This window comes from Canis lupus, chromosome 17, assembly GCF_011100685.1.
Source record: "Canis lupus familiaris isolate Mischka breed German Shepherd chromosome 17, alternate assembly UU_Cfam_GSD_1.0, whole genome shotgun sequence".
NCBI classification, from domain to species: Eukaryota; Metazoa; Chordata; class Mammalia; order Carnivora; family Canidae; genus Canis; species Canis lupus.
In genome coordinates this window covers 15,260,128-15,287,898 of record NC_049238.1, presented here as the reverse complement: position 1 = coordinate 15,287,898, position 27,771 = coordinate 15,260,128, and the positions used below count along the sequence as shown (strand labels likewise).

The window sequence follows — 27,771 nt, the reverse complement described above, 5'->3', positions numbered from 1 at the left end:
GCGGCCGCGAGCGGACTGCAGCCAGCGGGTCCCGCAGCCTCGCCGGAGACCGCCGCGCGCGGGGCATCGCCCGAGGGTGCGGCGGCAGCGACCCGGCGGCCCGGCCGGAGCCCCGCGCGGTCCGACCCCGCAGCCCCCGCGCTCCCGCCGCCGGCCCGGGCAGCATGAGGCGCGCGGCGCTGTGGCTCTGGCTGTGCGCGCTGGCGCTGCGCCTGCAGCCGGCTCTCCCGGTGAGTGCGGCCCGGGCCGGGCGGGGAGCGGCGGGAAGCCGGTGCTGCGGAGCCGCGGGAGCCGCGGCGGCACGTGGGGGGAGGGGAGCGGGGCTTGCCTTCCCGCGCTGGCCGGCCGGGCCCGGGGCGGTGACCGCGAGAGCCGGGCTCGCGCCCCCGCCGCCGCCGCCGCCGCCGTCGGTGGGCGCCGCGCTGGGGGGGGCTCGGGCGCCCCGCGGAGAGGAGCCCGCGCCGGGGCCCCGCCTGCGTCGGAGCCCGCCAGCCCGCGGGGCGCCGGCTCCCCTCCGGGCACTCGGGGCGCCGCAGCGGCCGGGGCTCCCGCCGGCGGCCCGGGAGGGTGCAGCGACCCCGGCCGCGACGCCCCGAGCGCCCGGCCCGAGTTAGGGCGCGGCGGGGGCGCGTTGGCGGAGGGGCCGGGGGGCGCGGGGGGCGCGGCGGGGGCGGGGGTTCCGGGAAGTTGGCCCCCGGACGCCGGAGCCCCGCGGGAACCCAACTTCGGGGCCGCAGAAGTTGTGCCGCCCGCGGAGGGCGCGCGGTGCCGGCCGGCGTCCGGGCGGGGGGACCCGCAGGGCCCTTCCCTGCCCTCCCCTCCCCTCCCCTCCCGTCCCCTCCCCTCCCCTCCCCCCCGGCCGGGCTTTGTGCTGCGGCCGCGCGCGGGGAAGGCGGGTCCGCGGCCCGCCCCGGGGACCAGGGGCAGCGACGGGCAAATGTGGCGGGGGCGGGGGGGGGCTTTGGGGAGGACCCAGCAGCCACCGCCGGCGAGGCGCGGGCCCCCGAGGGCCCCCGAAAGCGATCTCCGCCCGCCGCCGTCCGCTAGCCCGCCTTCCCCACCGGGGGCGCTTTGTTCTCGGCCCCTGTAACCCTTTCCTGGGCGCCGCCCGCCGCGGCCGGGACCTGGGCGGCCGCCAGGTGTCAGCGCTGCCGCGGCTGCCCGCGTCCGCCCCAGCCCCACAGCGCCCCCGGGACGGGGCGGGCGGCCGGGCTCGACCCCTTCCGGACGTGGCGGGCTCCGGCCACCCCATCTGGACCGCTCGGCCGGCCCGGGTCGGGGAGGCACGTGGGCGGGGGCGGCGGGGGCCGGGCCCTCCCCCGGGAAAGTGGCGTCTGCGCGAGGCTCGGCGACGCCGGCCCCGTGAGCCGCCCTGGGGCTGTCCCTTCGCTCTCGGGGGTTCCCAGGGTCTGGCTCAGGTGCGGGGCTGCCCCGGCCTTCCGGGCGACCGTTGCGTCTGGGCCCGTTTGGAGCCCGGAGCAGGGCCCCGGTGCCCCTGGAATTGCTGACGAGCCGGAGTTGCGGACGGAGGGTGCCAAGCCCGGGGAGCCATGGGGACAGATGGGATTTCTGAGCGCCCTCCCGGGTGCATTCCTGGCCCTCGGGTCCAAGAAGCTGGCATCTGGCTTCCTCTCTGACTAGGTCGCAGCCTCTGCGAGACTCGGGTTTTGTCTCGAGCCGGGGAGGGGAGCGGAGGTGTGCGGCTTACCTCCGTGGCCACCTGGCCGCCTTCCCTGGCTGCCCCCCTCTCTCTCCAGGCCCAAGAGTGGGCCTCCGCGGAGGCTGCTGAGGTCGGGTTCTCCACCCATTTCCAGCCAGAATGGGGAGGAGGGCGCTTGCTGGTTCTTTTGCCCACCTTGGTTGAAGCTGGCATTGCGAGCTGGGATCCCAGAGCCCGGGTCACATGGGGGAGGCAGATGGGTTGTGAGGTTCTGTGTGGACCGGTCTCCCCAGAGTTTCCTGTGTACTGGGTAACGGCACATGCCGCAGTAGGAGGAGGCATTATATCTTGGCCTAGAAACTTTGACACGTTACAGAAGGAGACTCAGGACTGGGAGGCAGTTGAGTCTCAAGAGGGAAAGGATGGAAGGAGGGAGTCTCCTTAGAATGTGGTGGTGGGAGGGCTTCCTGGAGGGGGTGGCTGAGTGGAGCCTGGGAGCACTAAGCTTTGGGGTTAGACCTTGGCTTGGAGCTCAGGTTTTCTTTTTTTTACTTTTATAAAGTGTGTTTTCTCTTTCCCAGTCCTGCCTTTTTTCTCCTACTATGGGTGTCCCTGTTGGGTTAAAAGTGGGAATCAAGTGGCGTAGAGGACCCCCCCCCCCCAACGGCCCTTCCTAAAAGAAATGAGGCAATGGGGTTTGCCGAAAATAGGAGGAGGTCTCTAGGTTGCAGAGATTTGGTCCTCTCCCAGGGTTCCACTTTGGTCCCAGTGGGAAGCAGATCAGAACCCCCTGGGGACCGGTGAGGTAGGGCGTGATCCTGGGCACCTGATTTTGAATGGACAAGGGAAGGCTGTTAGGGCAGGAGGTTGCTTGAAACCACTCCCAAGAGACAAGAACAGGTTTGTCTAAAAAGGGTTCTCTGTGCGTGTGTGTTTCCCGTGGTCTTTTGTTTCTTCCATGCCAGAAAAATTGCTTGTTCTGGAATAGTTATTTGCTGTTTTCCTTTCCTTCCCTTTTCTCTTTCTTGAAAGGCATAAAATCCCTTTTTGCCCTAATTATGGGGGCTAGTAGAGACATTTCCCAAAGGCCTGGCGGAGTTGGGGGGGTGAGGTGGGGGAGGCGCTAACTGCCTCCTCCTGGGCTCCCAGCCTTCTAGAGGTGATGTCACTCCTGGCTTCAGCTCCACCAGGAGGGTGGAGCTGTTTTAAGTCTCTACCTGTGGCTCATGGTGGGTTCCAATAAAACCTCATTAACTGAGATTGGTGGGGAGAGGGATGAGAAAGGAGAGAGGCCTGGAAAGAATTAGTGAAAAGCTTGAATTTTGTAGTATTTTATAGAGGACTGTTTCCTATTGCAGAGTTTCGGATTCTGAAATCCCTTGGGAACGATGTATCCTTGGTATCCAGGTTTTCTTAGTGAGCTGAGAATCCATATTAACCTCAGAAATATTCTTATTTTGGGCAGGTCTCTGCAATATTTATTTTCCTTCCTTTATTAACAAAAGAATACTAAGCATAACCTAATCTGGGGATGCTAGGGTCCTCCTTGTTGTCACTGTGTCACATTAGGCATTTAATCTCCCAGGTTGGTTGTGCTCCGAAGAGCACCTTGCTCCCTGTCCCGGGCGCCCCCAGGTTGGTACACTCTGCATCCTGCTTTGCTCTTTTCTTCCATCTGGGATCGCAGCCCGAGGTGACAGTTCTGGGCCTACGTGTAGCAAGCAGCTTTCCTGTTGAGTTCTAATTTGCACTTTCCTCCAGCAGTACTAAGACACGAGTCGCATTCATTAGAATGATCGCTGAGTTTTCAGTGCTGAGTGCAAGTCTCACTTGTGAGTAATGTTCATGATCTGTGGTGCGCACAGTTTCTGCCTCCGTGAACCCCGCTGGGATCTCTGCAGCGTCCTTGATAGTACCTAGAATAACAAAGGCTGTCCAGGGAAGTGCCCACGGGCCCTCTCGATGGACAGGTGTGAATGACCTCTGGGAGGAGGCACCCCATGACCCCAGGTTCTGAGTTGTAAGTGACTTGAGAGTCCCAGGTCGCCTGGGCCTGGCGAGGCTAACTCGCTATAAATCCTGATAGGAAGGCCCCTTGTTCTCTTCACCATGTTCTATTCGGATTGAAGTGCACCCTTCCGCGTGCGCCCATGCTGTTTGGCAGGCCAGAAAGAGCTTTGGATGCAGTAGAGCCCCAGGACCGAGCCTCAACCCTGCCACTAATTTACCATGTAATCTTGGGTGAGTCACTTCACCCCCAAGTCTCGATGTCCTCTGAACAGCGGACGTCATACCTGTTCTCCCTGCCTCTTTCTGTCACTGCATATTCATTCCATAATGAGCACTTTGAAAGGGTTTGGAAACGCAAGTGCCGGAGAGAAAGGGAGCTATCGAGAGAATTCCTGGTACCTTTACTTGTTGAGCGCCCAATGCTTTTCTCCTATTCTTATTTCATCTTTACCCCAAACCTTTATGATATATGTCATTGCCCTGCTTTTGTGGATGGGGCCTAGAGAAGTGAGCCCCTCCAAGGGGAGCCCCTGATGCGGGAGAACCAGGATTTGTACATCTGTGAGGGCACATGGGTGGGACATGGATGGATGGATGGATGGATGGATGGATGGGCTGTCGAGTCTCCCCAGTGAAGCCCAGCACAGGAGGCTGCCTGAACCCTAGGAGGCCCTTTGGGTGTTTGCTGCTGCATTCCAGGGAGCCGTGGGTGTGCATGGGCTGGATGGAGGGGGCACTGCGCTGGGCTGAGCTGGCCTGAACAGTGCCTTTAGGCGAACCCTGAGCATTGGCAATCCTGGGCTTGGGTTGAGTTCATCCAGTGGCTTAGGGACAGGCAAGAGTTGCTCCCAGAAGCCAAGGTCAGGAAACAGTGGGACCCAGGAGATGAGAGTGGGATGTGCTTCTGATGCCCATGCAGGGACCATATGTCCTCGGCTTGGTGCAGAGTGGCCTGTTGGGGCAAGTGTCCCCATGTTTGGATGGTGCCTGCGTGCTTGTCCCCAGGGCAGCAGCCAGTCTGCCCTGACTTTTATCTTAGGCACTAGGGGAACATTTGTGGGATTAATAGAAACGTTTTTAAGCTTGGGAGGCAGGCACCATGGTACCACCCAAGTGACCAGATACCCAGGACTCCTGGCTCCTGTGCTGGGTTCCCTGCTGCCCCCCCCCCCAACACTAGGTCTCCCCGAAGGAGTAGCCCTGAGGAGAATGGGTCGTTAAATGATTTCTAACCCTGGATCCCTGCTAGTTTTACAGAACAAACAATTTCTTGGTTTCTTCCTTCTTTTCAACAACCAATTTTGAATTTTGGGGTTGAAAGCCCACCCCCCCTTGAGGGCCTGCCTAAGAGTGTCTAGAGAGAAGGAATGGGATTAAGGGAGTCTGTGGAAAGAGGGCTTTTGGCGCCAGGATCCTGCGCCCTGGAACAGATTCAGCACGGTGTCATTTCCCTCAGCTGTTCCAGCAGACGTTGGGCTTCAGACGGGAGTGTGCCTTCTGGAACCTCCCTGTGCGCGGGCTGGGAGCACCCTGACGGCGCCCACGGAGGGCAGGCATGTGCGTGTCCCTCAACACAGGGAGGCACGTGTGAGGCCCCAAAGGCAAGGCCCCGCGCCCCGGGTCACCACGGCAGCTGTGCAACTTCCAATCGTCGCGCCAGCCCTGGGACACCAGCTCGGTGTGCATAAAGGCACTGCTCCTGCCTGTCCTCGGGGAGCTACCATTGGTGGCGGAGGGGGCTCTAGAAGGCCCCTTGTATTTCTGGGCCTGAGGCAGGGGCACCTAGTTGGCTTCCCCGTGCCGGTGCCCTGGGACCCAGAGGAGTGCGGCCGGTGATGGGGGTGCCGGGGTGGGGGGTGGGGTAGGTGCTGAGGGGAGATGGGCTGAGCTTGCTCTGGAAAGTCCTGCTGCCCGTGGTGCTGTGCAGGTTTGGGGAGACAGGGTGTCCAGAGGGGCGCAGGGAGGGAGTGCAGTGGCCAATCTTGGGTTTGGGACCAACCACGGATAGGGAGAGGGGAAGGCTGGTGGCCAGGGCTGCTCCTCGACACACCTGTTTGCCCGTGATGTTTCCTGCTGATGATGCATGTGCATGGAGGCTTCTGGATGCACCCCCTCCTGCCTCTGGGGCTCCTTGAAGGCCTCTCTTCTCCTGGCATTTGTTTATGGCTTCACGGACTGCCTCCTTGTAGGTACAGGCTGCTGCTTCCCTGGCCTTCAGTGCAGGGAAAACTCTAGTGAGGCCCCTGAGGGGGGCAGCCCCACCAGAGGCTGCGTGTGTATGAGTGTGTGTGTACATACGTGCAGGTGTGGGGTGGTGGACACGCAGCATGGGTTGCAGCTTTGCCTGGGTGGTCCTGACTCTGTTTCCCTGTTGGGCTCTCCTGCTGGTTTGGCTGCAGTCTGTTTCTGGGGGGAACCTGGTTCCCACCTGTCTGCAGCTTCCTTTTCAGAAGCCAGGGAGTGATCTTCCCCTCTCCTCTCCTCTCCTGGTGGACTTTTTCATCTTCAGCTGCAATCGGATGTTCCTCCATCCCTGGTGTTAGAAGTCTTTGGACTGGGTGCCTGGGTGGCTCAGTGGTTGAACATCTGCCTTTTGCTCAGGTCGTGATCCCATAATCCTGGGATCAAGTCCTGCATTGTGTTCCCCACAGGGAGCCTGCTTTTCCCTCTGCCTATCTCTCTCTCTCTCTCTCTCTCTGTGTGTGTCTCTCATGAATAAATAAATAAAATCTTTAAAAAAAAAAAAAAGTCTTTGGAAGCTGCTCCTACAGAGAAGGGCAGCCGGGACACCCATCCTTCCTAGTCCCAGCTTAGGCCCTGACTGGGCTGGACAGGTCTTTGGCTCTGTACCTCAGTTCTCCCATCTGCTCAAGCCGTCTCCTTCCCCTTTCTCCGCTCTGATGGCCATGTGCTTGCAGAGAGACCTTGTCCTGGGGAGGGTGGAGGTGGCAATAGGGGACTTGGCTGGGGCTTAGGGTCCTCCGCTGTTCTTTTCAGGGAACTTGAGGGGACACTCCCTGGCTGAGGAGTCATTTGTGGGGGTGGAGGGCAGGGCAGGCTGCTTGGAGGAGGTGGACTTAGAGCTCAGTGTGGGAACCAGAGGTGGACAGGGGACCCCGGGCAAGGTCAGACTTGGTGATGTTCTGCACACGCCCAGGCATCCTGGCCAAGTGCCCCAGGTCCGTTCATCAGCAGGAACGGAAGCCATGTCGGGCAGGTTGGGGCAGTGGGGCAGGCAGTTATGTTTATCGCTCCACTTGTCAGCTGAGTCATGGTGCCAGGCCCACAGATCCTCCCCTGACACTCACCCAACCAGTCTTGACCATGAGCCCACTATGTGTCAGGCATGGGGTGGGGAGCAGCCCAGTGGGGCTGACTAAGGCTCTGCTACCTGCCTTCTACCTGGCCCTCCTCTTTGCTGCTGAGTGACTTTGTGCAACAGCCTGTCTTGGCCTCAGTGAGCCCATCTGTGAAATGGGGGGAGGGGGCAAAGAAGCCGAGGTGACCGTCCTGCATTGGGGTGTTCATGCATCTGGGCGTTTGTGGTGTCCTATTGTGTCACAGGACTGGTGGGCATCTGGGTGGGGCCTATCTCTGTTCCTGCTGGCCCAGGAGAGTTCTTACTTAACCCCTGAGGGTCATGAGCCCTCCCAGACTTGACCAGATCTAAAGCCTAGAGCCTGGACGCCTGCCATGTGCATAGCCCCGTGCAGGTGGGGAGTGGTTCGTCCCTGGTCCAGGGGCGGGTGGAAGAGAGGGTGGCCATTAACTGGGACCAGACCAGACAGGAGAGTTGGTCTGTGCAGACAGGCCAGGGGAGCAGTGTCTGTAAAGGTCATTCACCGAGAACGCCTTCATCCCAGAATCCCGCGGCAGTTTCTGATGAGAAGCTCAGGCCAGAAGGCAGGTCATTTTCTGGCCAAAGGGAGTGGCAGGGGTGGTGGTGCCCTGATGGGGGCAGCGGGGGTGGCCGAGGCGGTCAGGCCTGCTCCGGGACCGTTCGTGGGTACCATTGACCTCCAGGGGTGTTAGGAGAGTTGTCCTGTCACAGTGACATTGAACCCACAGGCTTTCCCACTTGGGGCTGCCTGGCACTTGCTGTGGCCACGCCAGCCCTTGTTGGGTCCCCTCTGGCCCTGGGTGGGTTGAATGTGGGGCAGTAAGGAGGGAGCTTCTGGAGGACCTGGGCGCATTCGTCCACCCCAGACCTAGCACGTGCCGGGCAGCGGGAGGCCCTGGGGGACCCGAGGACTGCTGGTTCCGTGCCACCCACACCACAGTGGCCGCTGACGCCCGGGGCCTCGCCTGCCTGCTCGGGGACCTGACAGTGTCAGGTGCAGAGGCTGCACTGGCTTTCCTCTCCATGGCTTGTCAGCATCCCTGCTCCCCCAGAGACTGTCCGGGGCCTTGGAGTCCCATCTCTGGGGAGTGTCCCCGACAGATGCATGATCAGGTTTGGGCTCGCAGGGCCCCAGGCTGCAGGTGTTGTTTCGGGAGCCTCGGAGACTGTGGCTGGGGCTGACGTCGCTCCACCTTCTCCCAGAGAGAACTGCTGGGCCACCGTGCTGCCATCTGTGGTGACCACATCTCCTCCAGGGTGCCATGTGGGGACCGCCTGGTCCGGAAGACCTCCAGGCTGGCCAGGGCCTGTGGGCTGGGACAGTGGGCACACCTAGGCAAAGGGGGCTCCTCAGACTCTGCCCCAGCCTCCTCTTTCTGGCCTTTCACAGGCACTGGGCTCGGGGTACCCTGTAGAGGGGGGCCGTGGAGGAGGAGCATGCTTGTAAAGCTTCCCTGGGGTCATCCTGGTTGTAAGGTCCTGGGAAGGCCTTGAGCTCTGGGTCCTGGGAATGGTGTGAGGAGCAGAGAACCTGCGATCTCGCCCACCCTCCCCTCTACCCGCTGCAGAACAGGGCCCTGCTTCCAGACTCCTACCTGGGGGCTGGGCATCCAAGGGACACCCTGGTCCACCTTTCCTCCCAGTGGAATGCCAGCAGCCTGAGCCTGAATGCTTGGGGTAGGTTCCGGGGTCCTGAAGCTGTGGGGCCCGGGATGCCAGGTGGGATCTAGAACTGGCTGGCCAGTCGGCATAGGTGAGTGTCACCAGGGACTGGGGACAGAGCAGTGAGAGGTGTCCTGTGGAGGCTGGGAAGAGCAAGCCGGTGGAGTTCAGATCTTCCCCAGGCTCCATCACATCCTCCCCGGGTACCTTGGGCATGTTTCTTTATCTGTCTCCCTAAGTCTCACTTTTCTCTTCTGTAAAGTGGGCATTTTCTTATGCCTCGGAGGACTTTTGAAAAGACCCCAGGAAGTAATGTATGTGGCATGATTGAGAGCCCTTTGCTTGCCTGGGCTCAAGAGGAATAAGTCTAGGGGAAGTTTGGAGGCAGACTGTGTAGGGAGTCCCCGGGGGAGAGCCCCTGGTGGCAGTGGCAGCGGAAGGAGTACAGTCTGACCTGGCCTGGGGGTGCAGTCACTTCATGTGAATGGCCGGCTGGTCTGACTCCGGTGCGCTGATGTCACAGGGCTGAAAACATGGCTTTTGCCCCTTCTCAGAAAGAGTCTTCACCGGCAGGCCAGACTCTGCTCGCCTCCACCTGAGCCTCGGCCAGGGGCTGGCTCCTGACCCCAAGGAGGTGTGGGCTGGGCCGGGTGGGGGGGAGGGGGAGGAGACAGCCAGACACCCGGCACCTGGGCAGGGGCTCGGGCCAGTTGAGCAGGGCCCTAGACTGTGGGGGGCAGTGGCTTGCAGGGCTGCAGACTGAAGGTCACCCTGGAGAGGGAGCTCGGCTCGGCTGGACCACCACAGGGTGCCGGGTGCCGGGGAGGCCCCACTTCTGTGGTCCTTCCTTCTGCGCTGCCCTGGTGCCACCTCCCGTGGAAATGATGGCCTTTTTCTTTCTGTGGGTGAGAGAGCCACGTGGTCCTCACTGACGGTGGTTAACACAGGCCTGCCGATTGCCTGGCCCTTCATTGGTCCCGTGCCCTGGACTAACGATTTGTCCCTTTTGCCTCAATTTCTTTATCTGGAGGATGGCTATGTACTAGCACCTTAGGTTATTGTGAAGATTAATTCAGCTACAGTGCTTAGATTAGTGCCTGGCACGTGGTGCACAATAAATATTAGCCCTAATAACTATTTTTTTCCCCTGTAAGGCCTAATTCAGCTATTTCTCAATACCTGAGTATTGAGTATTTTCGAGTAACGCCCAGCCCAGCTTAAAAGCCTTAGGTTCTTACTTCCACCCCTGACTGTCCCTGGGCCCTGAGTGCGGTGTTACGGCCCCTGCCTGTCCCAGGTGACTCCAAGCTCCGAAGACCAAGGCTGCATCCATAGCCTCCCTTCAGTTGCCTTAGCATCTGTGTGCAGGTGCTGCTACCGCCTGGAGCTCGGCGCTGGGCACGGGGGGCTCTGGGAGCCTTCCAGCCATCAGGAGGCCCCTGGTGGTGTTAGGTTGACAGTCGAGGGCCTTGAGGCTGCTTTGCCTCTGTTTGAGGTGAGATTCCACCAATAAGCTGGGGCGCAAGCCCAGCCTCTTCAGATCTGGTCTTCATGGAAAATTCTGCCTTGGGTTGCTCAGGCCCCAAATTCCCAGTTCCACCCTGCCAGGGTGCCCCCATGGGACTCTTTCGAGGACACTCTGCCCTTCCTGTGTCTTTGGGCTGCCAGCAGCCTCAGTGCCTAATCAGTCTGGATTGTACTTTATCCCAGAGCCAGGATCCCAGGCTAGTCCGTTCTTCTGCAAGTGGGAGGAGCACCCATGTATGTCTGTAGCTCAAAGTGGGAACAAAGGCAATTGAGTCTTTCTTGGGTATGGGGTTGGCTGGCAACCGTATTCTGACACAGGTTAAAAAATTTGCTCTTGGCATCTCCCAGCTTCTCTTTTGTAATCCTTTCCCATCTTCCATAGCTCCTACCCACCCACACTGCCCCAGTTCCAGAATGGGCCCCTCCCCCCATGTAGAAGTGCTTTATACTCTAGTGTGAGTGACTAGCACTGGATAGGCTTCCCAGAGGTTGCCTTTTTTTTTTTTTTTCCTTTCCCAGAGGTGTTTTAAAGAGGATGCTCTGCAACTGCAGGGACGCTGACTGGGTAAATTTGGGTGATGAAGTGCTCCTATTCTTTACACTCGCAGCTGGAGCCCTGACTAGTTGCAGGTGTCCGGCAAGCTACAAGTTTCTGCGTCTGTGAAACTTGTGACAATACTTTATTTAGACAGAGTAGGGGGAGGGTGTCTCTAGAAGCCCATGTGCCAAAAGTGTCAGGCCCCCAAGCCTGGTGGAATCTGGGGGTTAATCAGCCAGGGAGGAGTGCAAGGGGGCACCTGTGATGGCTGGGTGGGGAATCGTACCCTGAGCTTCTGGTCTTAGCTGTCTTGTTAGGATAGCCAGGGCTGAGGAGGGACAAGCCTCTGGAGGCCTCAGCTGCTCCCTCTGTCCCCATGGGTTGCCAGTTGCCATCCCAGAGTCGTCTTGATTTGGAATATCTCCATCATGCTGCCTAGGCCGTAACCCTTGGGAAGCTGAGAGCAATGACACCGAGTCACTCTGGTCAAGTGCCCTCCCCCCACTTGCCATGGTGGGTCCTCCCCCTGCCGAATGCCGTGTTTGTGGTGTACCCCTCAGGTGGGCTCTGCTGGAGCACCTTGACCTCCCAGCCATGGACTGGGAACTAGGAGTCCCCTTGCTGTCACTCAATGGACAGATGGGGAACTTGAAGCGAGGTCTTTTCCAAGGTCATCTAGTAAGTTGGGCACAGAGCCCAGGCTCTACCCAGGTCTTCCTGGTGTTGGGTTTGGTCACTTTCCCCTGGCCATCTCTTGTCTGACTCCCAGGGCGGCCCCGGCCACAAAGGCTGGCAGGGCCAGGCCGGCAGCCTTGCTCAGCGCCCAGCCCAGGGCTCTCACAGGCGGGGAAAGCAGAGGAACTGGTCTTCCAGCTCTGCAGCCCCACACCCAGCGTCAGCTGGGCCCTTCCGAGACGAGTCCCAGCACGTGGGCTGCGAGCGGGCGCCAGCTCGGTGGAGGGGTGGGTATGGGGTGCTGGTGGCAGCTCTCCCCTGGCTCGGGCCTTGGGCCTGGCACTGGCTGCCAGGATCCGTCCTTCCCCAACACAACCTTGTCCTCTTGGGTACTTGAGTTGGGCAGAACGAGCCAGGGCAAAGGGCTCTGTGACCTTGACCTCAGGCGTCCCATCATAAAGCCCAACATTCAGTGCCATGGGAAATGCTGCTGCAAAGGGCTACTTTAAAGCTCAGTGCGGATGCTGCTCTGCACCCTGGCCCTGCCCTGGAATCCCCCAGATGGTGAGTTCTGCGTCCGAGTGGCAGGGTAGGGACAGCTCAGGTGGGTTGTGTGTTTGCGGGGAAGGCTATATGCCTAGGAGGTCCCCTGCAAGGTGCTCCTGCCAGTAGAAGTGCTGATGGGGGTTGGGGGCCTAGGTGCCCTCATGGCTGCTCAGGGTGAAGGCCGAATAAGCCCCCTGTCACCCTGCTGCTGTTCCCTGGGCCCCTGCCGCCCTGGGCCATGCCCATCACGCCCTCTGCAAGTCCCAGCTTGACTTGGTTCTGGCAGAGAGACACTGAGCTGATAAGTCCCCGTGCCTGTCAGGCCGGAAACGCTGATGCTTCTCTGAGGCACTGGTGAGGCCCCTACCCCCCGGGAGTCATCTGAAGTGGGGTCCTCAGGGTCTTGAGGCCAAAGCTGGGGAGATCCGTGCCTCTCAGTGCCCTAAGCACGTCTCCCTGGCAGCTCCTAAGTGAGGAAAGAAGCCTTTGGAGAGAAAGTGATTTATCTGCCAGCACCCTGATATCCTGGGCCAGGGGAGAGCCGGTATCTTCCTGGCTGTGGCCTGTAGTCCTGCCCCTCCCACCTAACCTGGCTGTCTGTGGCCAACGCAGCACCCCTATAGCATTCTGGCCCCGCTGACAAGGAGTTGGGGGCACTGCTCCCACGTCCCAGCCTAGCCCGTTAGAGCACTAAGGGAGTTGAGGGTCTAGCCAAGCCCCCCCTGTTGTCTAGAGAGAGGCAGAGAGCTGCCCAGGTCCCCTGGCAAGGGAACAATGGAGCTAGGCCTGCCCGGGGCCAGCCACCCTGGTCAGACCAACCCCCCCCCCCCCAACCTCCCCTGGCTCTGGTTCTTTCCGTGAGACACTTGGTCCAAGATGCTTTGAGTGTGACCTGCCTGGCCTGTCCCCTCAGGTCCATGCATAGGCCTTGTTAGCTAGGGCTAGAGGAGGGGGTACAAATGATGCCCCCGGTGAGGAAAGCAGAGTCACAAACCCCCTGCTTTAGGGCACCAGGTGTTCGGTGAGCCGCAGGAATGGGGCTTCGTGTTCTGCAACATTCTTTCCCCTGCCACCACCCCCCCATCTCCCACCCCATCTCCCTGGACAGGCAGGTGTCCCTGAAAGGCTGCAGTGAGGCTCTGCAGCCCCTGCTCCCCTCCCTGGTCTGCCCCGTCCCGGGGGTCCCACCCCTCTTGCCAGGTCAGTGCCTCAGGCCTGAGATACCATGGGGTCCGGCAGCCCTGGGCCGGCAGGACGGGCTGGACGCAGCCTGGGCTTTGTCCGCTGCTGCGTGTGCTGCTAGCAATGGGAGGGCCCGTGCCTCTGCAAGTTCAGGATTTCCTTAGCTCCGCTTAGCTTTTTTGCAGATGAGGCAGTCACTTGGTGTACTGTGTGCGGAGAGCGGATGGATCAGAAAGGTAGAGAATGTTCCAGAGCCATCTTGGGTCCCTTCGTCCCCAGGGCTTGTCTACGGGGGTCTGTTGCTATTTGGTGCCGCCTCTTTGAGCACGACCTGAGTGAGGGTCTTGGGACCTTTGTAGGATTGGCCTCCCCCAGAGCCCAGGTCCTGGGCAACTCCAGGCTAGATGTTTTCCTGTCTAGGTTACTGTTCCCACGTGGAGTCTGCATACCACCACAGGAGAGCGGGGACTTTGTTCAACACCAGAGCCCTGGGCCTTTGTCCCAGACCCACTGAGTCAGCCTCGGGGACGGAGCTCAGAAGACTTCACCTCCGATCGTCTCCTGACGATCTGTGATGCTCAGGGACGCTGAGGAAGAGAGCCTCTGGCCTGGACAAAGGCAGTGGTTTGCATGTCACTATGGGTCAGTTTGGCATCTTAAGGCATAGGTGGGGGAATATGCTAGGGTTCTGTAGCAGAGGCCTCAGGCCTTAGGCCTTATGAACTCTAGGGGGACAGTGTGTTGGGGTGGAGGCAGGGGGCTCGTTTTCCTTAGTTCCAGAGATCTGACCAAGAAACTGACGGGGGTAAGGATTTCTTTAAAAAGAAAATTGTGACTCTCTTAACCCTCCTGAGCATGCCTGCAGCCTCGTGGGACCTCTGGGTGGGAGCGATAGGAGAAGCGGGTCCCCTCAGGTCAACAGCCCCAAAGCTGGCACCAAGGCTGGCTGCTTAGGAAAGGCCATGGCCAGCCTCTTTGTCTTTGGCTTCCCTGGACACTAGTAGGGCTTGTGGACTCAGTGACTTGGCTCAGCTGCCCGGGCTTTGTCGCCCCACTGGGACAAATACGGCCAACAGATACCTGAACCTCCTTTCCTGCTGGATGAGTGAGCCTGCCTCGCTCTGAGGTCCCCAGCGTGGTTAAGGTTGGTGACTTGGGGCCAAGCATTGTCTTACTCTCTCTAGGTCTGCCTGGAGGCTTCGGGGCCCAGCCCCAGGGTCTCTAGAGGGTGACCCTCTGTGCCCCAGTCTCCCTTTGGGAAGCCCAAGGTGGGGCTCCTGGCTGTGTGCCCTGGGAGCTTGCCAGGACTGGGACCAGACCAAGTCTTTTCTCTCCAAAGCCCCTGGATGGTGATCCTTTTGATGTTAAGGACCCAGTTTAACACCCTCCCGTAACCTCCTTATGCGATACTGTACTTTGAGCAGCGTGTGGTTGAAAGAGCAGCACCATCCAGTGAACTCAGTAATGCTTCCCGGAGGACTCGTGCTTCATCCATCACATAGGTCAGGCAGCAGGGGACACATGGTTAGTGATTCAGGGTGTGGGGTGGAGACCACAGGTCTTTGGATGTGTTGGCTGCCGTTGATGGGGTGGCGGGAGTCCAGGGAGCAGGTGGACAGGCGGCCTCTTCCGTTCGTCCAGAGTTAGAAGCCCCGGGTCCACCGTCTGCACTTAAACCCCTCCGAGATGTCCACTCGTGGACAAAGGGTGGGACCTGTGACCCAGCCATGGAGCCCTTGTCCTCTAGGTGTCTCGGAGGGATGCTTCCACACGGCTCCAGGCTCCTGGGGTGGCCAGGGCAAGGGGGCTGCTCAGATGGATGTTGCCAAGGACAGCGGCCCTCTCTCTGGCCAGGGAGGGCTGGGCTTGAGGCTCCGCCTTCTTGAAGCTCCTCTGCCCACAGACTCCTGATCCGTTCCTGGGAATGGCTGGTGGCAGCTCGATGTAGACTTCCAGCCCCTGGTGGCTCAGAAACGATGTAGGCTGGCACCCTGATCCCCTTGGCTGCTGGGGCAGGGCTCAGGGATTCTTACCTGTGATACTGTCATCCCGTAGCCCCTCTCATCCCTTGCGGCTGGGCTGACCAGACTGGCCTCTTGGGATCTGTGCTATGGAAGCGAGCACAGACAGGCCTCTTAAAGTAGATGGGTCAGCCACGGGGTCTTCTGGGGCCAGAGAGGGGGAGAGCCGGGCAGGTGAGGAGAGCACGTGCAGCCACAGCTCGGTGGCCTTGGGCAAGTCCCTCATCTTGTCTGTTTTCAGTTCCTCATCTGTGGGAGCTGCTAATCTCGGGCCTGCCTGCCCCAAAGGGTAAAGGTGGAAAGGTCTAGAAAGTGTTTCCAGGGCCCGAGAAAGCCTCAGTTTCTCATACGCTCTTTCCTGCTCCCCTGGAGCCCTGACCCGGGTCCCCTCTCCAGCCCTTCCACGCAGTTCGGGTGTGGCCACAGACCAGGGTGGCAGAGATGGAGATGGGCCAAGTTCCTCTCATACTCCGGGTCCCCCAGCCTCCCTGTGTCTGCCCCATGACCCCTGCCCTCCACTGGAGCCAGACCTGGCCAGTGGGCTTTTAAGGGTCTGTGCTGTGGGTGGGGAGGGAGCAGATTGACCCTTAATTACTTTGAGCAAACAGAACGTGCTTAGATCTTACTACAAGGGTTTCGGTTTGTTCAATGAGAAGTAGATCTTTCTAGGACTCGCACAGGCTAAGGAGCCCCATTAAAGGTGTGAGCTGGCCTGCCTTTACCTTCCCAGGCTGCTTGAGGTGGGTTCCAAGCTGGGCCAACCTGTCCCTAAGCAGCCCCAGGGGCTGTGGCCACATGGTGTTGCAGGGACCCCCGGCGGAGGCAGCGCTGCAGGAGGTCTTGGGCAGCTGGCCACAGGCCCTTAGCATAGCTGCCTAAGTGAAACTGGAAGTCTCACCCAAAATGCCAGAGTCAGCGGGCACCGAGTGATCCAAGTTCAGACCGAGCAGTTTCTGCTGATTCCTCCCCAGGGAGCTGAGGTCCTCAACCAGGGTTCAAGCTGGAGGGGAGCAGGAGGTCACTGCAGCCCTTCCCCTGGTAGAGACCCAGCCCCGAGAGGGGAGGGGCTGCCCTGAGGCCAGGGAGCTGGTTTCAGCAGAGAAAGCGTTTGCTCAAGAGCTTGTTGTGTAAACAAGATCGCACAGGGATAAGCTGAGCCCAGTTGACGGAACAAATTGTTTTTAGGGACTGGGCAGATCCACAGTCTTACCTGGTGGCGAAAGAGGCCCCGTTCTTGGGAAACTGCTAACCTGTTGGGGCTTCTCCGTGTAGGTGAGAGGCTGGGCCTCCCTGGCGTCTGCCTCCAAGGTTGACAGGGTCCCGCTGCACTGGGTTCTCCGCAGGCCTCCTCCCCTCACCTGTGGGGTACGGCCTGGACCCCAGACTCCGGCTTCTGCTGGGGGATTTGGCTCTCGTTGCTCCGCGGCTGAGGCTGCTCTGGCTTGATCATGCTCCTCGTTAAGCATCCTCTCTGGGACGCCGTCAGTGCACTGGGAGAGCTGCTCTGCTCATCCTCTGGGGCCTCCTTGGGAGTCGTGATGGCAGGTGGAAGCACTGGAGGGGTGGGGGTCCCCTGAACGCTTGCTCCCCCTGCCCCCAGGCAAGCTGCCTGGTGGGAATCCGTCTGCTGGGGCCTGGCATGCATGTTGGGGTGGGGTACCCACTCTCTGCCTGGTGAGCAGTATTCTTTGCTACTGAAGGGTACGGGCTTAGGGGAGGTGAGCGCAGCTTCGAAGACAGGTGTGGAGACGGGACAGGGGGACAGGTGTCGGCAGCACCACCTGGGGCCAGCGCATGCAGGATGTGGCCTGAGGTGCAGGTGGAGGGCCCAGACTACGGGAGTTTGTTCAGATGGGCCACGAGAGCTCAGACAGGCCTTTCTGGGGCCAGAACCGTTTTCTTGGGGGTGAGGGGAGAGGTATTTGGGTTTTGTACTTTCAGAGGAAGCTCAGTGGTATTTCTAGCCTGGTGGTTTCTACACGTGTGTGAAGCCTCCCTCTGACCTGAGCCCCTGGCCGCCAAGCCTGCACCTGGTCCAGTGCTGCCCCAGGCAGCCTCAGGAGGCCAAAGGTCCTGCTTGTGCCTCCCTGCTCTGCTCCATTCAAGAGTGAAGCTCTGTGGCCTGTGGCCAGGACCCGGCGAGGCCTCTCGGCCGGAGGAGGCCTGCTGCCTGGGCCAGAGCCCGCCTCTGACAAGTCTATGCAGAGCCTCCTGTCACCTGGCCCCGTCCTGCCGCTCTTCCGAAACCCTACCACCTCCATCCCATCTCTTCCCAGCAGGCACCAGAATCCTCTTATCCATGCTGAGCGGCTCTCGCTCCCCAGGTTAGAGCAGTGGCTGCGGTAGGTCGGGGGCCTTCTGCAGGCCAAGGCTCTGTTAGGTTCTTCATGTGCGTGACCTCATTGAATTTCTGCAACTTTCCTGGAATGTAGGTATTACTACCGCCCCCATTTTACAGATGGAGAGACTGTAAAATGAGGCTATAAGAGATTTACCTCAGGCTAGTGTGGCTGAGGTTAGGGGGTCTCTAAACCCGTGTGCTCTGAATTGTGCTGCTCTGCCTCTTTATTCAGTTTTTGTTCTGGCTGAGACAGCTGTTTGCACACAGGTCCCTACCAGGCCAGCAGCCCATTTATCGGTGCCTCCTGAGTGCAGGACCCCTTCTAGATCAGTGTCATCTGTCCCCAGCCTAAAGGGCATCCTGTCCTTCCTTCCCCAAGGGGGTCTGGACCCAGTCCTTCCCATGGATGAGAAAACAGGCCAGGTGCAGGAAGACACAGTGTGGCCAGGCCTGGGGCTGTCTTCTGCGGGCAGCCCTGCCTCTCAGCACAGCTCCTCCTGTGACCATCCCTGACCTCTCTCCCGGGAGGCTCTCGATGTCCATACCCTGATGCCCAGCATGCTTGGACAGTGCCGCTCTGGAGTCAGGTTACTGGGGGGTTATTTCTGGAGCTCTAAAAAACCCCAGTATTGGACCCTGATGGCCCCAAGACCTGATTTCAGTGTCGGGTGAGCTCACAGGTCCCACTGGGGCTGTGGCCTCTGTTCCCAGTAATGGCATCTTCTGCTGTTCTTCTAGGAGGTCTGGGGCTCCCTTACCAGACTGCGCTTCTTGGGACAAGAACCCTGCCCCTTCTCATGTGTTTTTGCACCCCCAGCACAGAGCTGTGTCGTCGTATCATTCAGGGGTTTGTGGGGGATTGGAGGGCTGCCCTGAGCTGAGGGTCCTAGAGCCAAACACACAGGTGTCTTTCCTGTGCTGTGTCTGTGTGGAGGGGGGCAGCTCACCCAGCTGTCTAGGACAGGGACCCCAGAGTAGCAGGGCCTCAGCCAAGCCTCCACTCATACCCTTTTCTGATCCTTTTCTAGCAAATTGTGGCCACAAATGTGCCCCCCGAAGACCAAGATGGCTCTGGGGATGACTCTGACAACTTTTCTGGCTCCGGTGCAGGTGAGTGGATGTGACGGCAGGCAGGCAGCCCCCTGGCTGGGCCTGGAGGGTGATGCTAGGGAAGAGAGTGGGGTCCACGCTGCAAGGAGAAGGCATGTATAGGCTGGAGGAGTGAATGCTGGGGTTCCAGGAGGCCCTGGGGGCCTTGTTGGGGAGACTTGGGCTCTTATTCTCCTAACTCCCTGGGCAATCTTTGAAAAGGTGGACTTCTCTGGGCTTCTATTTCTTCATCTGTAAAATGGGAGTGTATCTTGACTTCGTAAGACTTTTGGAAGATATTAAAGTAACACAGAGCCTAGTGGGGTGTAGATCTTCTGTGATGCTCCCTCATCTCGCCCTCTTCTTTCCCTGGGGGAGTGAAGTCCTTGAGCCAGGGGTGATCAGGGAGGCCTCCCAGGGATGGGGCTCTTCAGCAGGATTTTGGAAGAGGGCTGAGGCCATCCGTGGGCAAAGTGGCCAAGGTAGGGGCCTGGGAGCTGGAAGGTGGGGCACAGGCCTCTGTTCTTGGGGGGCTGGGCCTTTCTGGGGAGAGGGCAGGTGGATAGGGAGGAGGCCAGAGAGGTGTGTGTACCATGGACTGGGCATTCAGGCTCCCCACCCAGGGAGTGGGCTCCAGCAGCCACAGGAAAGGTTCCTTCCCTGATGGCCTAGATGTGTCCTGGCACCAGGGACCATGCTGTCCCCAGGCACATGCTGGAGAAAGAGCAGCTTTCCTCCTCTAATTTCCAAAGCTGACTTTAGCCTCACCTGGTTCTACCCTGGGGAACCAGCTGCTCACGAGAGGGTTTGTTCTGCTGGTGGGAGTGCGGGCCCGTGTCCCTGCCATCCTGCCCGGGTGAGCTCTGCTGCCCCAGATGTTCTGGGCCTTCCCCGCTCCAACGAGCTCTGCTTCTGGGCCTCCAGGTGCTCTGCAGGACATCACCTTGTCACAGCAGACCCCGTCCACCTGGAAGGACATGGCACTTCTGACGGCCATGCCCACGGCTCAGGAGCCCACCGGCGCGGATGACATCGACAGCTCCACGTCCATCCTGCTGACCAGAGAGGGCCCCGAGGGGGGAGAGGCCGTGCTCGTGGCAGAGGCGGAGCCCGGCTTCACTGACCGGGAGAAGGAGACCGCCCACCCCCCCAGCGAGACCACGCCGCACCCCACCACTCACAGGGCTTCGACCGCCAGAGCCACCACGGCCCAGGGCCCTGCCACCCTCCATCCCCACAGGGACGCGCAGCCTGACCACCATCAGATCTCGGTTCTTGCAGAACCCAGCCAGCTCGACCCTCACACCCCGAGAGTGGAGGACGGAGGTCCCTCTGCCACCGAGAGGGCCGCCGAGGACGGAGTCTCCACTCAGCTCCCGGCGGGAGAGGGCTCCGGGGAGCAGGTGAGTGCCCGCTGGGGTCCCCCGTGTCTCCTGGGCCGGGGGTGGCTGCTGCTACCTGGTGGAGCACAGTGCAGGGGGCTGAGGGGCGCTGGCTGGCTCATCTGGCACACCCAACACCCTGTGTCCCATAAGCATGTCCTGTTCCCCACCGTGAGGAAGGATCACAAGGTCCCACCTTCCCCTGCGTCTAGGGCCAAGCCCCGGGGCGGGGGGTGGGGTGGGGGGGACAGGCTAGACCTGAGACCAGAGCAGAGCAGTCCTCCCCAAACTGAAGCGAGCGACTGTAAAGGCTCTACTGGGTCTTTCTGTCTTTTTTTTTTTTTTTTTTTTTGTCTTTCTGTCTTCTAATCGTGGTGATTTTACACTTAACATGAACACGAGCCTATTTATTTTCATATAAATACCTGTTGCTTTGTATCACTTGGTGTGACGTCACTGCCACAGTCCAGCCAGGGTCTGGGGTGATACGATGAGAGGTGCCTGACTTTGGGGTCCGGGAAGTCTGGGCTCGGTGTGTCTGAGCCGGTGGCTGCAGTGACCAGGGAGGCCCGAGCTGCTTCTGGGTTCGGAAATAAAACTGGATGTGGATGCCGCCGCCGGCAGTGGCCCACCCCGGCCTGAGACTGTCCCTTGCCTCCCGTAGGACTTCACCTTTGACGTATCTGGGGAAAACACGGCCGGGACAGCTGTGGAGCCTGACCAGCGGAATCAACCCCCAGTGGACCGTGGGGCCACGGGGGCCTCACAGGGCCTCCTGGACAGGAAGGAAGTGCTGGGAGGTGAGTTTCTCTCAGGTGGGGGGGGTGGTCTGACCGCGGCCACCTGGAGGGCTGCCTGGTGTTGGGGGGCTGGCTGTTTACTGGGAGGAGCACCGAGCGGAGCTGGCCTCCCTGCCTCCCACAGGGGTCATCGCTGGAGGCCTCGTGGGGCTCATCTTCGCCGTGTGCCTGGTGGGCTTCATGCTGTACCGGATGAAGAAGAAGGACGAGGGCAGCTACTCCTTGGAGGAGCCCAAACAAGCCAACGGCGGAGCCTACCAGAAGCCCAGCAAGCAGGAGGAGTTCTACGCCTGACGGGGACCGGGCTCCTCCTCCCCCTGCCACTCGCTAGGCCCCCACTTGCCTCTTCCATGAAGAACTGCAGGCCCTGCCACCATGCCGCCTCCCCAGCTCCCTGCCCACGGACTTCCGGGGCGCGCTGGGGGCTCTCGACTCTGCTTCTCTGACTTCTGCCTGGAGACTTGGGCGCAGGGGCTTTCTCGCGCGTGACCTTTCCACCACAGCCAGCACCTGGCATCTCCTCATTCTGACTCAGTTTCTCCTACCTGGAGCAGCCCCTCCCCTGACCCAACTCTGGAGAGAAAGGGGACCCCGCCGCTTCACCCCTGGATGGGCCTGCTGGCTGAGGGCTGGCACATCTGTAGCACTTGCTGGTGGAGACCAAGGGTCTGGGGGCATTTCTACCCCCCGACCCCCGTCCCCCTCCCCCCCGAGTGGCGGGGAGAGGAGTGCAGAGCTCCACCAGATTCACATTGTTTTGTGGGGAGGTCTCATTTAGATATCAACTTGTTTTTGCACATGTTTCCTCTAGTTTCTTTGTTCATAGCCCAGTAGACTTTGTTACTTCTGCGGTAAGTTAAGTAAGTTGATTCGATTACTCCCATCTTGCTTCCCTAATCTACGGCGAGGAGACAAGCATCCAGGGTTAAGACTTTTTTTTTTTTTTTTTTTTTTTTTTAAACTAGGAGAACCAAATCTGGAAGCCAACATATAGGCCTATGTTGTGTGTTGTCTCTGATTTTGTCACTCACGTGTGCAACAGGGTATGGAATGTGTGTCTGTGGCCCCGGCGGTGGGCTGGCTGGTCCTGGCTGCCGTGGGCAGTTGCCTCTGGAGCGGTCAGGCCTATGCCCATGGACTCGGGGCCGCTGTCATATGGGGGAGCTGCGTGAGAATGGAATCCTGGCACCTCTGGCTGGGGACCGAGGAGAGAGAGGACCGTCGGGTGGGCGAAGTGGCAGTGGGCCCAGAGAACCTCCTACGGACCCAGCCCTCCCTTTGGTCCCCCAGAGAAAAAGTCTCTGGGGGACATTTTTCCTCCAGAAGGTGACGAGAGGGGTCTGGGCACACCTGGCACGGAGCTGATCCACAGAGGACCAGGTTCACCTTTGATTAGCTCCTGTGGCCCTGCCCTGGGCTGGAATCAGGAATGTTCCAAAGAGTGATAGTCTTTTGCTTTTGGCAAAACTCTACTTAATCCAATGGGTTTTTCCCTGTACAGTAGATTTTCCAAATGTAATAAACTTTAATATAAAGTAGTCATGTGAACTCTGCTGCCTTTGCTTCTTCTCTCTGTGCTGGTCGTGTGGACGTGACCAGCCTGCTCTCTAAACACAAACGATATTGGGAAACTTGGCTAAAAACTCTGTGCCTTTATCTTTCCCGTGGGGAGGGATTCTGGGGCCAGAGTCCCTCTGGTTTGTTTGCTCTTTGTTTTTTGTCTTTGCTGAAATTCTTCTGGAGGTCAGTAGGTCCAACCAAGGTTATATAAGGCCTGATAGAGATTTCCGTGTTGCCAAGCTTGAAGCACCGTCTCCGAAATGGCTTGAGAAGCTGTGATGGCTCCGGCCCAGCTTCACCGGAGGCCGCCAGCCCCACGAGGCCCGGAGCCAAGGCCTGCCTCTCAGACACCTCGGACGGACCTCCTCTCACACCTTTGCGAGGACCCGAGGCCCCCAGCCCGGTCCTCCTGGGACCTCTTGTACTTGCCTATTTAATTTGACAACGTTCCAGCTGCTCTGTTGGCTGCTCCAAGAGTGGGGCCGTCTGTGACTCAGAGAGATGCACCGCCAAGCAAAGGGAACCTGTGCTCTGTGTTCAATACTAGGACTTTCTGCCCAGAGTGTGTGACTGGACACGACTTGGAGGTGGGGTGGGGGTGGGGGGGTGGGGAGGGGGTCCGTGACTGCTCATCTCTGCTCATCCCTGGGGTGGCGCCGAGCCTGTGGCTGGGCCCATTCGTGTAACTGTAATAAACAGTACTTGTCATTTGGGCTGTGGTGGTGGTGGAGTCTCTTCTTCGCCTGGCCGTGCCCTTCCTTGTCCTCTTGGAGGGAGCCTGGCCCTGGGGTGGTGCTCCCGCTCTGCCCTCTGTCTGGCCTTTGTCATCTCTCCTCCTCTCAGGGCTCCCTCTTACCGTCTCCTCCCCAGCCTGTCCTTGCTCCCCTTCTAGGTCATTTCCTACCTTGACACAAGGGCTCCCTATAGACGCAGAGTTAGCTGACCGCTCTCTGCACTCCTTGTCCTGCAATTCTGGAAAGCTCACCAGTGAACGGTCTCAAATGCTCAAAGCCTAAAATGTCTACACGTTAAGGAAAAACTAGAGTGAAAATCTTGGAGGTTGAGAAAGTGCAATGTGCTGTGGGAGCCCCAGGGTTCTAAGGGCGTCTGGCTGCTCTCCCCTTGCTCAGAGTCCCAACCAGGCTGGGGGTGGCCACCAAGTCCCTCAGCTGCCCCTCCCCGGCGGGTCTCCCTGCCTGAGGCTCTTGGCATCAGACCCTCTGGGGCTGGGTTGGACCCCAGGTGTGTCCTGGGAGCACAGGTGGGAGGGACCATTCCTTCTAGGGCCCTGCACTCATGGGTGGTGGAGGTGGGGGCAGGGAGAGCATGCTCCGGGCTGCTTTGCAGGGTGAACTGTGCTTTCCCCAACACACTGCCTGACGCCTTCGGAGGCTGAGACAGTCCTTAGTTTGTTCATTTATATGACACTGAAAAGCCCAAATGCCTATTCTCTGCGAGGGCACGGTTGTGGGCAACTTCATACTTTGCACCTCCACTGAGCCCACTGCGGGCCAGATGCTGCTCGGCACCACACCTGGATGGTTTAGTCCACTACCAACCTCTCAACCCGTCTCGGAGCCCGAGCTGCTGTGAACTAGGCCCACTTGGCAGACACAAACGGGCACAGGGGAAAAGTGGCTTGCCCGTAGTCCCAGGCCAATGAGCAGTGGAGCTGGGGCTTGGAAGCAGGTAGTCTGGATGCCAAGCCCACCGTGGGCCATGCACACATTGAAGGTGGCTCTAGGACCAAGGAGGGTTGATGTCCCTTCCCCCTGGGACCTGCCAGGTTCCAAGACCCAGTGTCCTGGGCCACTGACTCTCTTGCTCTGCTAACTGCCTTTGCTATTCTAAGCCCCCAGCGGGGTCACCCCACCAGAGGGCATGACCCGTGCAGGAGAGTGCCATAAAATGGGCTTTACTGAGTGAGCCTAACGGGGGAAAAGCTAACGTGAAGGGCTAACACATTGTCTTCAAGTTCCTCGGGCACCCCAGCCTCAAGGAATTAATTTCTCCGTCCCTCTCTTCTCAGGCCTCAGCTAGATGCCCTACTCCCCGCGGCCTTGACCTGCTTACCCCCTCTTTCCTGCTTCCCCAAGCTTCTCCCTCCCCACCCCTGGGAATGGAGCAATTGGGTCCTGTTTCCCCTTCTCCCCATCTTGCCATCGTGCCCATGGTGCGCCTGGCGATGCGTCCATGCTTTGTATGGGGATGGGGGGCTCCTGGAATTTGCCGCCAAGAGTTCTTTCGAGTTATTTTCTAAACCATTCTCTTAGATTGATGGGTGTTGCCTTTTTTTTTTTTTTTAAGATTTTATTGATTTGTTCATGAGAGATTCACAGAGAGAGGCAGAGACATAGGAAGAAGGAGAAGCGGGCTCCCTGCGGGGAGCCTGATGTGGGACTCAATCCCAGAACCCTGGGATCATGACCCGAGCTGAAGGCAGACGCTCAACCACTGAGCCACCCAGGTGCCCCAATGCTGTTGTCTTCTTAATTTAAGCCACTTTCTGCTTTACGTGGCACTTTCTGCCTTGTTTGCTTCTCAGGCTTTTTCTGGATCATGGGATTACCCTGTGCTTTCACACCCAGAACAAAGATGTGCGGTGTGGCTCCCAGGGATGTTGCGGTCCAGCGTGGGTGTGGGCTGCCTGGGGGAAGGGGGTACACAATCCAGCCTGGCGTCGGGGTCAGGGGAGGTGCCCAGAGGTGGCACTTAGACCCGGTCTTTGAGGACAGAGGCCTCTCAAAGGGGGTGGGAGAGGCATTCCAGGCAGAAGGCACAGCTTCGGCAAGAGTAGGGACTCCAGAGACTTCATGCTGCTGCCCAGTGAAAGCAGGTGTGGGAAGAGGTGATGCTGGGATGTGGCGAGAATTCACCTGCAATGTCTCTGAGGGTCTCTGAGGAGCAGATCAGGGAATGGGGGGATGTGGGCCCCAGGCCCAGGACACTAGAGATGGGGAGGAGGGGCTGGCTTTGAGAACTCCTTCAGAGGTAGAACTGGCCCAACCTGTGAGGCCTGTCCGCACTTCACTGGGCCGCTCCTCGCCCTCCCCCAGGTGCACTTCCCAAGTGGAGCCGAGGCTGTCCTCTGAGCTGCTGGGTCACAGGGTGGGGGCAGGGTAACGGGAAGCAGAAGGGACAGGAGTCCCAGTGCTGGGCCTCAAGGGGGGATTCATGCCCCCTTCCACGTTAGGCATTATCGGTAGGAGGACCCCAAGCAGCATCTGGGGGAAAAGGCTTCTTTTAAATGGGTCTGCAGGGCACTCCCATGCAGAGAGGAGTGTGGGGCCGTGCTCCCACCTCCAAGGCACCCTGTCATCCTCCCTCCCCCAGTCCTCCCCCATCCCCCGTCTGTCCAGCCTGGAGAGCAAGGCAGAGGAATAAGGTGGGCGGGCTGCTTGGAAGAGGTGGAGGAGAGAGCCCTGAGCCAGGGGACCCTCGAGGGCCATGGGATCCTGCTATTTCTGCCCGGCTGTGGCACAGCCCTCACCTGGCTTTCTCCCTTCCTCCCACTCCCCAACATCATTGCACCCTGTCACCCAGTGCCATCTTTGAGCCTTGCCAGCTCTACACCCATTCGCACAGTGGGGGTATGAGCGTGAATGCACCTCCAAATCAGGTGCTTGGCAGTGCTATCCCACACCTGCTCCACTTAGAGGCTGGAGAGACCCCGTGTCATCTGTGCCCCTGAATTTCTGGGTCCCTCCTTGGCACCTCTCATCCTATCACCCAGTCTTTGCTTCCACAGTGGCTTCCTGCCACCCTGGGTGCCTCTTGAGGGCAGACGCTTTATTATGCATGAGGCCTGGGCTCACTGCCCTTTGGGGTGCTATTGTAGACACCTGGTGCTTCAGGCTTGCTCTGAAAGTCAAGTTGTCTTTAGAAGGTGATTAACAGGGATGCCCGGGTGGCCCAGTGGTTGGGCATCTGCCTTCAACTCAAGGCATGATTCTGGGGTCCTGGGATCAAGTCCCACCTTGAGCTCCCTGCATGGAGCCTGCTTCTCCCTCTGCCTATGTCTCTGCCTCTCTCTCTCTGTGTCTCTCATGAAGAAATAAATAAAATCTTAAAAAAGAAAAAAAAAAAAAACAGACACAAAAGAGCCCCTACTGCATGATTCCATTTGTATAAAGCTCAGGAACAGGCGAAGCTAATTGATGTCAATAGAAGTCAGTGGTGCCTCTGCTGGGGATGTGGGATTGGCAAGGCAGGGACATGAAGGAACCTTCTCTGGAAGTTTCTCTGGCTTCATGTAGGTGGTGATCACAAGGGTGTATGCATATGTAAAGAAATCATCAAGCTATATATCTCAGATGAGTATACTCTGCATATTCTGGGTAAGAAAGTTAAAACAGCAGGGGGTGGGGGGGTGGGGGGTGGGGAGGGTGCTCTTTTAAAAGGGCTTCTGAGATTCTAATTAGAATCTGTAAACCCCACTGTAGCTTTTTCAGCAAAAATGAGGGAGGCCCACATGGCCTAGGTTTTCTTCAGGATCCCAGAGGATTCTAATTTATGGGCAGAGAGGCCCAGGGCAGAAGCCTTTCCCGGCCGTGAGCTGAACAGAACAAGCAGGCTGCTATTGGGTGGGTGGGTGTGGGGGGGCGACGGGCTGGTGGGGTGGCGGCTCCCCAGCCCCCTAGGAGGGTGGGCACCGTGCAGAGGGCCGCCCCGGGACTGGCCTCCTGGAGCTGCAGTCAGGCCTCGCTCCTCCTCCGGTTCCTGGAGCCGCCGACCCAGCGGCCTTCCCAGCACTTGGGGCTGCGAGCTAAGCTGCTCCTCCACTCCAGGAAAATATTTGTTCAGGGACTTGGCACCCGCCGAAGAGGAAATAGAAGCCACCGTGGAGCGAGCGGGCTGCGGCGTGGGCCCCTCCAGACTGCGTCAGCGGGCCCTGGGGCCCGGGGACCCCACCCCGCACACAGGCCTGCCCAGGGAGGACGGAGCCATGGGCCTGGGTGCCAGCTGGTGTCCTCTGGCTTTGGGAGGCGTCTGTCGGGCCCAGCAGCCACCGTGTATGAAACGTCCCGTGTGCCAGGCGCGGTGCTGGGCCCCGGACGCTGCGGGTGACCCGGGCCTGGCCTTCCCTCCCGGGGCGCTGGGCGCACGCGGGCCTCACGGCCTTAGGGGCACCGGCTCGACGGGGAGGCCGGGTGCCGGGGAGCAGCCAGGCAGGGCCAGGTGCCGGCTGAAGAGGAGGAGGGCGAAATCCAGAGGCAATCGGAGGGGCCGAGGGAGGGATCGGGGAGGGTGGCACAGCAGGGCCCAAGGCCCAGATGCGAGAGAGCAAGGGGCTCTGGGGGTGGAAGGCGGGGACCTTGGCCTGCGGGACCCGGAGCCCGAGGGGAAGCAGCCGCCGGCGCCAGAGGACCTCCCAGCGCGAGCCAGGAGCGGACTTTATCCCCAGGGCAGCGAAAGTTTTTGTTTGTTTTGCAACGTTT

At 59.5% G+C, this 27,771-nt stretch overlaps 1 protein-coding gene across 3 annotated transcripts; it reads left to right on the top strand.

Annotated features, from left to right (window-relative positions):
• The first annotated feature begins 13 nt into the window (after nt 1–13).
• SDC1 (syndecan 1) lies at nt 14–22,321 on the top strand. 3 transcript variants are annotated; one of them, XM_038560853.1, is made up of 5 exons: nt 14–230; nt 18,531–18,612; nt 19,516–19,994; nt 20,638–20,773; nt 20,898–22,321. In XM_038560853.1, exons 1-5 carry the CDS (start codon nt 165–167, stop codon nt 21,065–21,067), a joined length of 933 nt encoding a protein of 310 aa, XP_038416781.1. In that variant the 5' UTR covers nt 14–164; the 3' UTR covers nt 21,068–22,321. The 3 variants fall into 3 exon arrangements, with proteins under 3 accessions (XP_038416781.1, XP_038416780.1, XP_038416782.1); XM_038560852.1 differs by lacking the exon at nt 14–230 and adding an exon at nt 11,875–11,976; XM_038560854.1 differs by lacking the exon at nt 14–230 and adding an exon at nt 13,756–13,782.
• The last annotated feature ends 5,450 nt before the right edge of the window (nt 22,322–27,771 follow it).

What these genes read in the sequence shown, in the direction of transcription:
- SDC1 (XM_038560852.1), top strand. Translation starts at nt 11,890, where the DNA reads ATGGGAAATGCTGCTGCAAAGGGCTACTTTAAAGCTCAGTGCGGATGC. An exon ending in GCCCTGGAATCCCCCAGATG is followed by an intron (nt 11,977 to 18,530) that starts GTGAGTTCTGCG and finishes ATCCTTTTCTAG; the next exon opens with CAAATTGTGGCCACAAATGT. An exon ending in GAGAGGGCTCCGGGGAGCAG is followed by an intron (nt 19,995 to 20,637) that starts GTGAGTGCCCGC and finishes TGCCTCCCGTAG; the next exon opens with GACTTCACCTTTGACGTATC.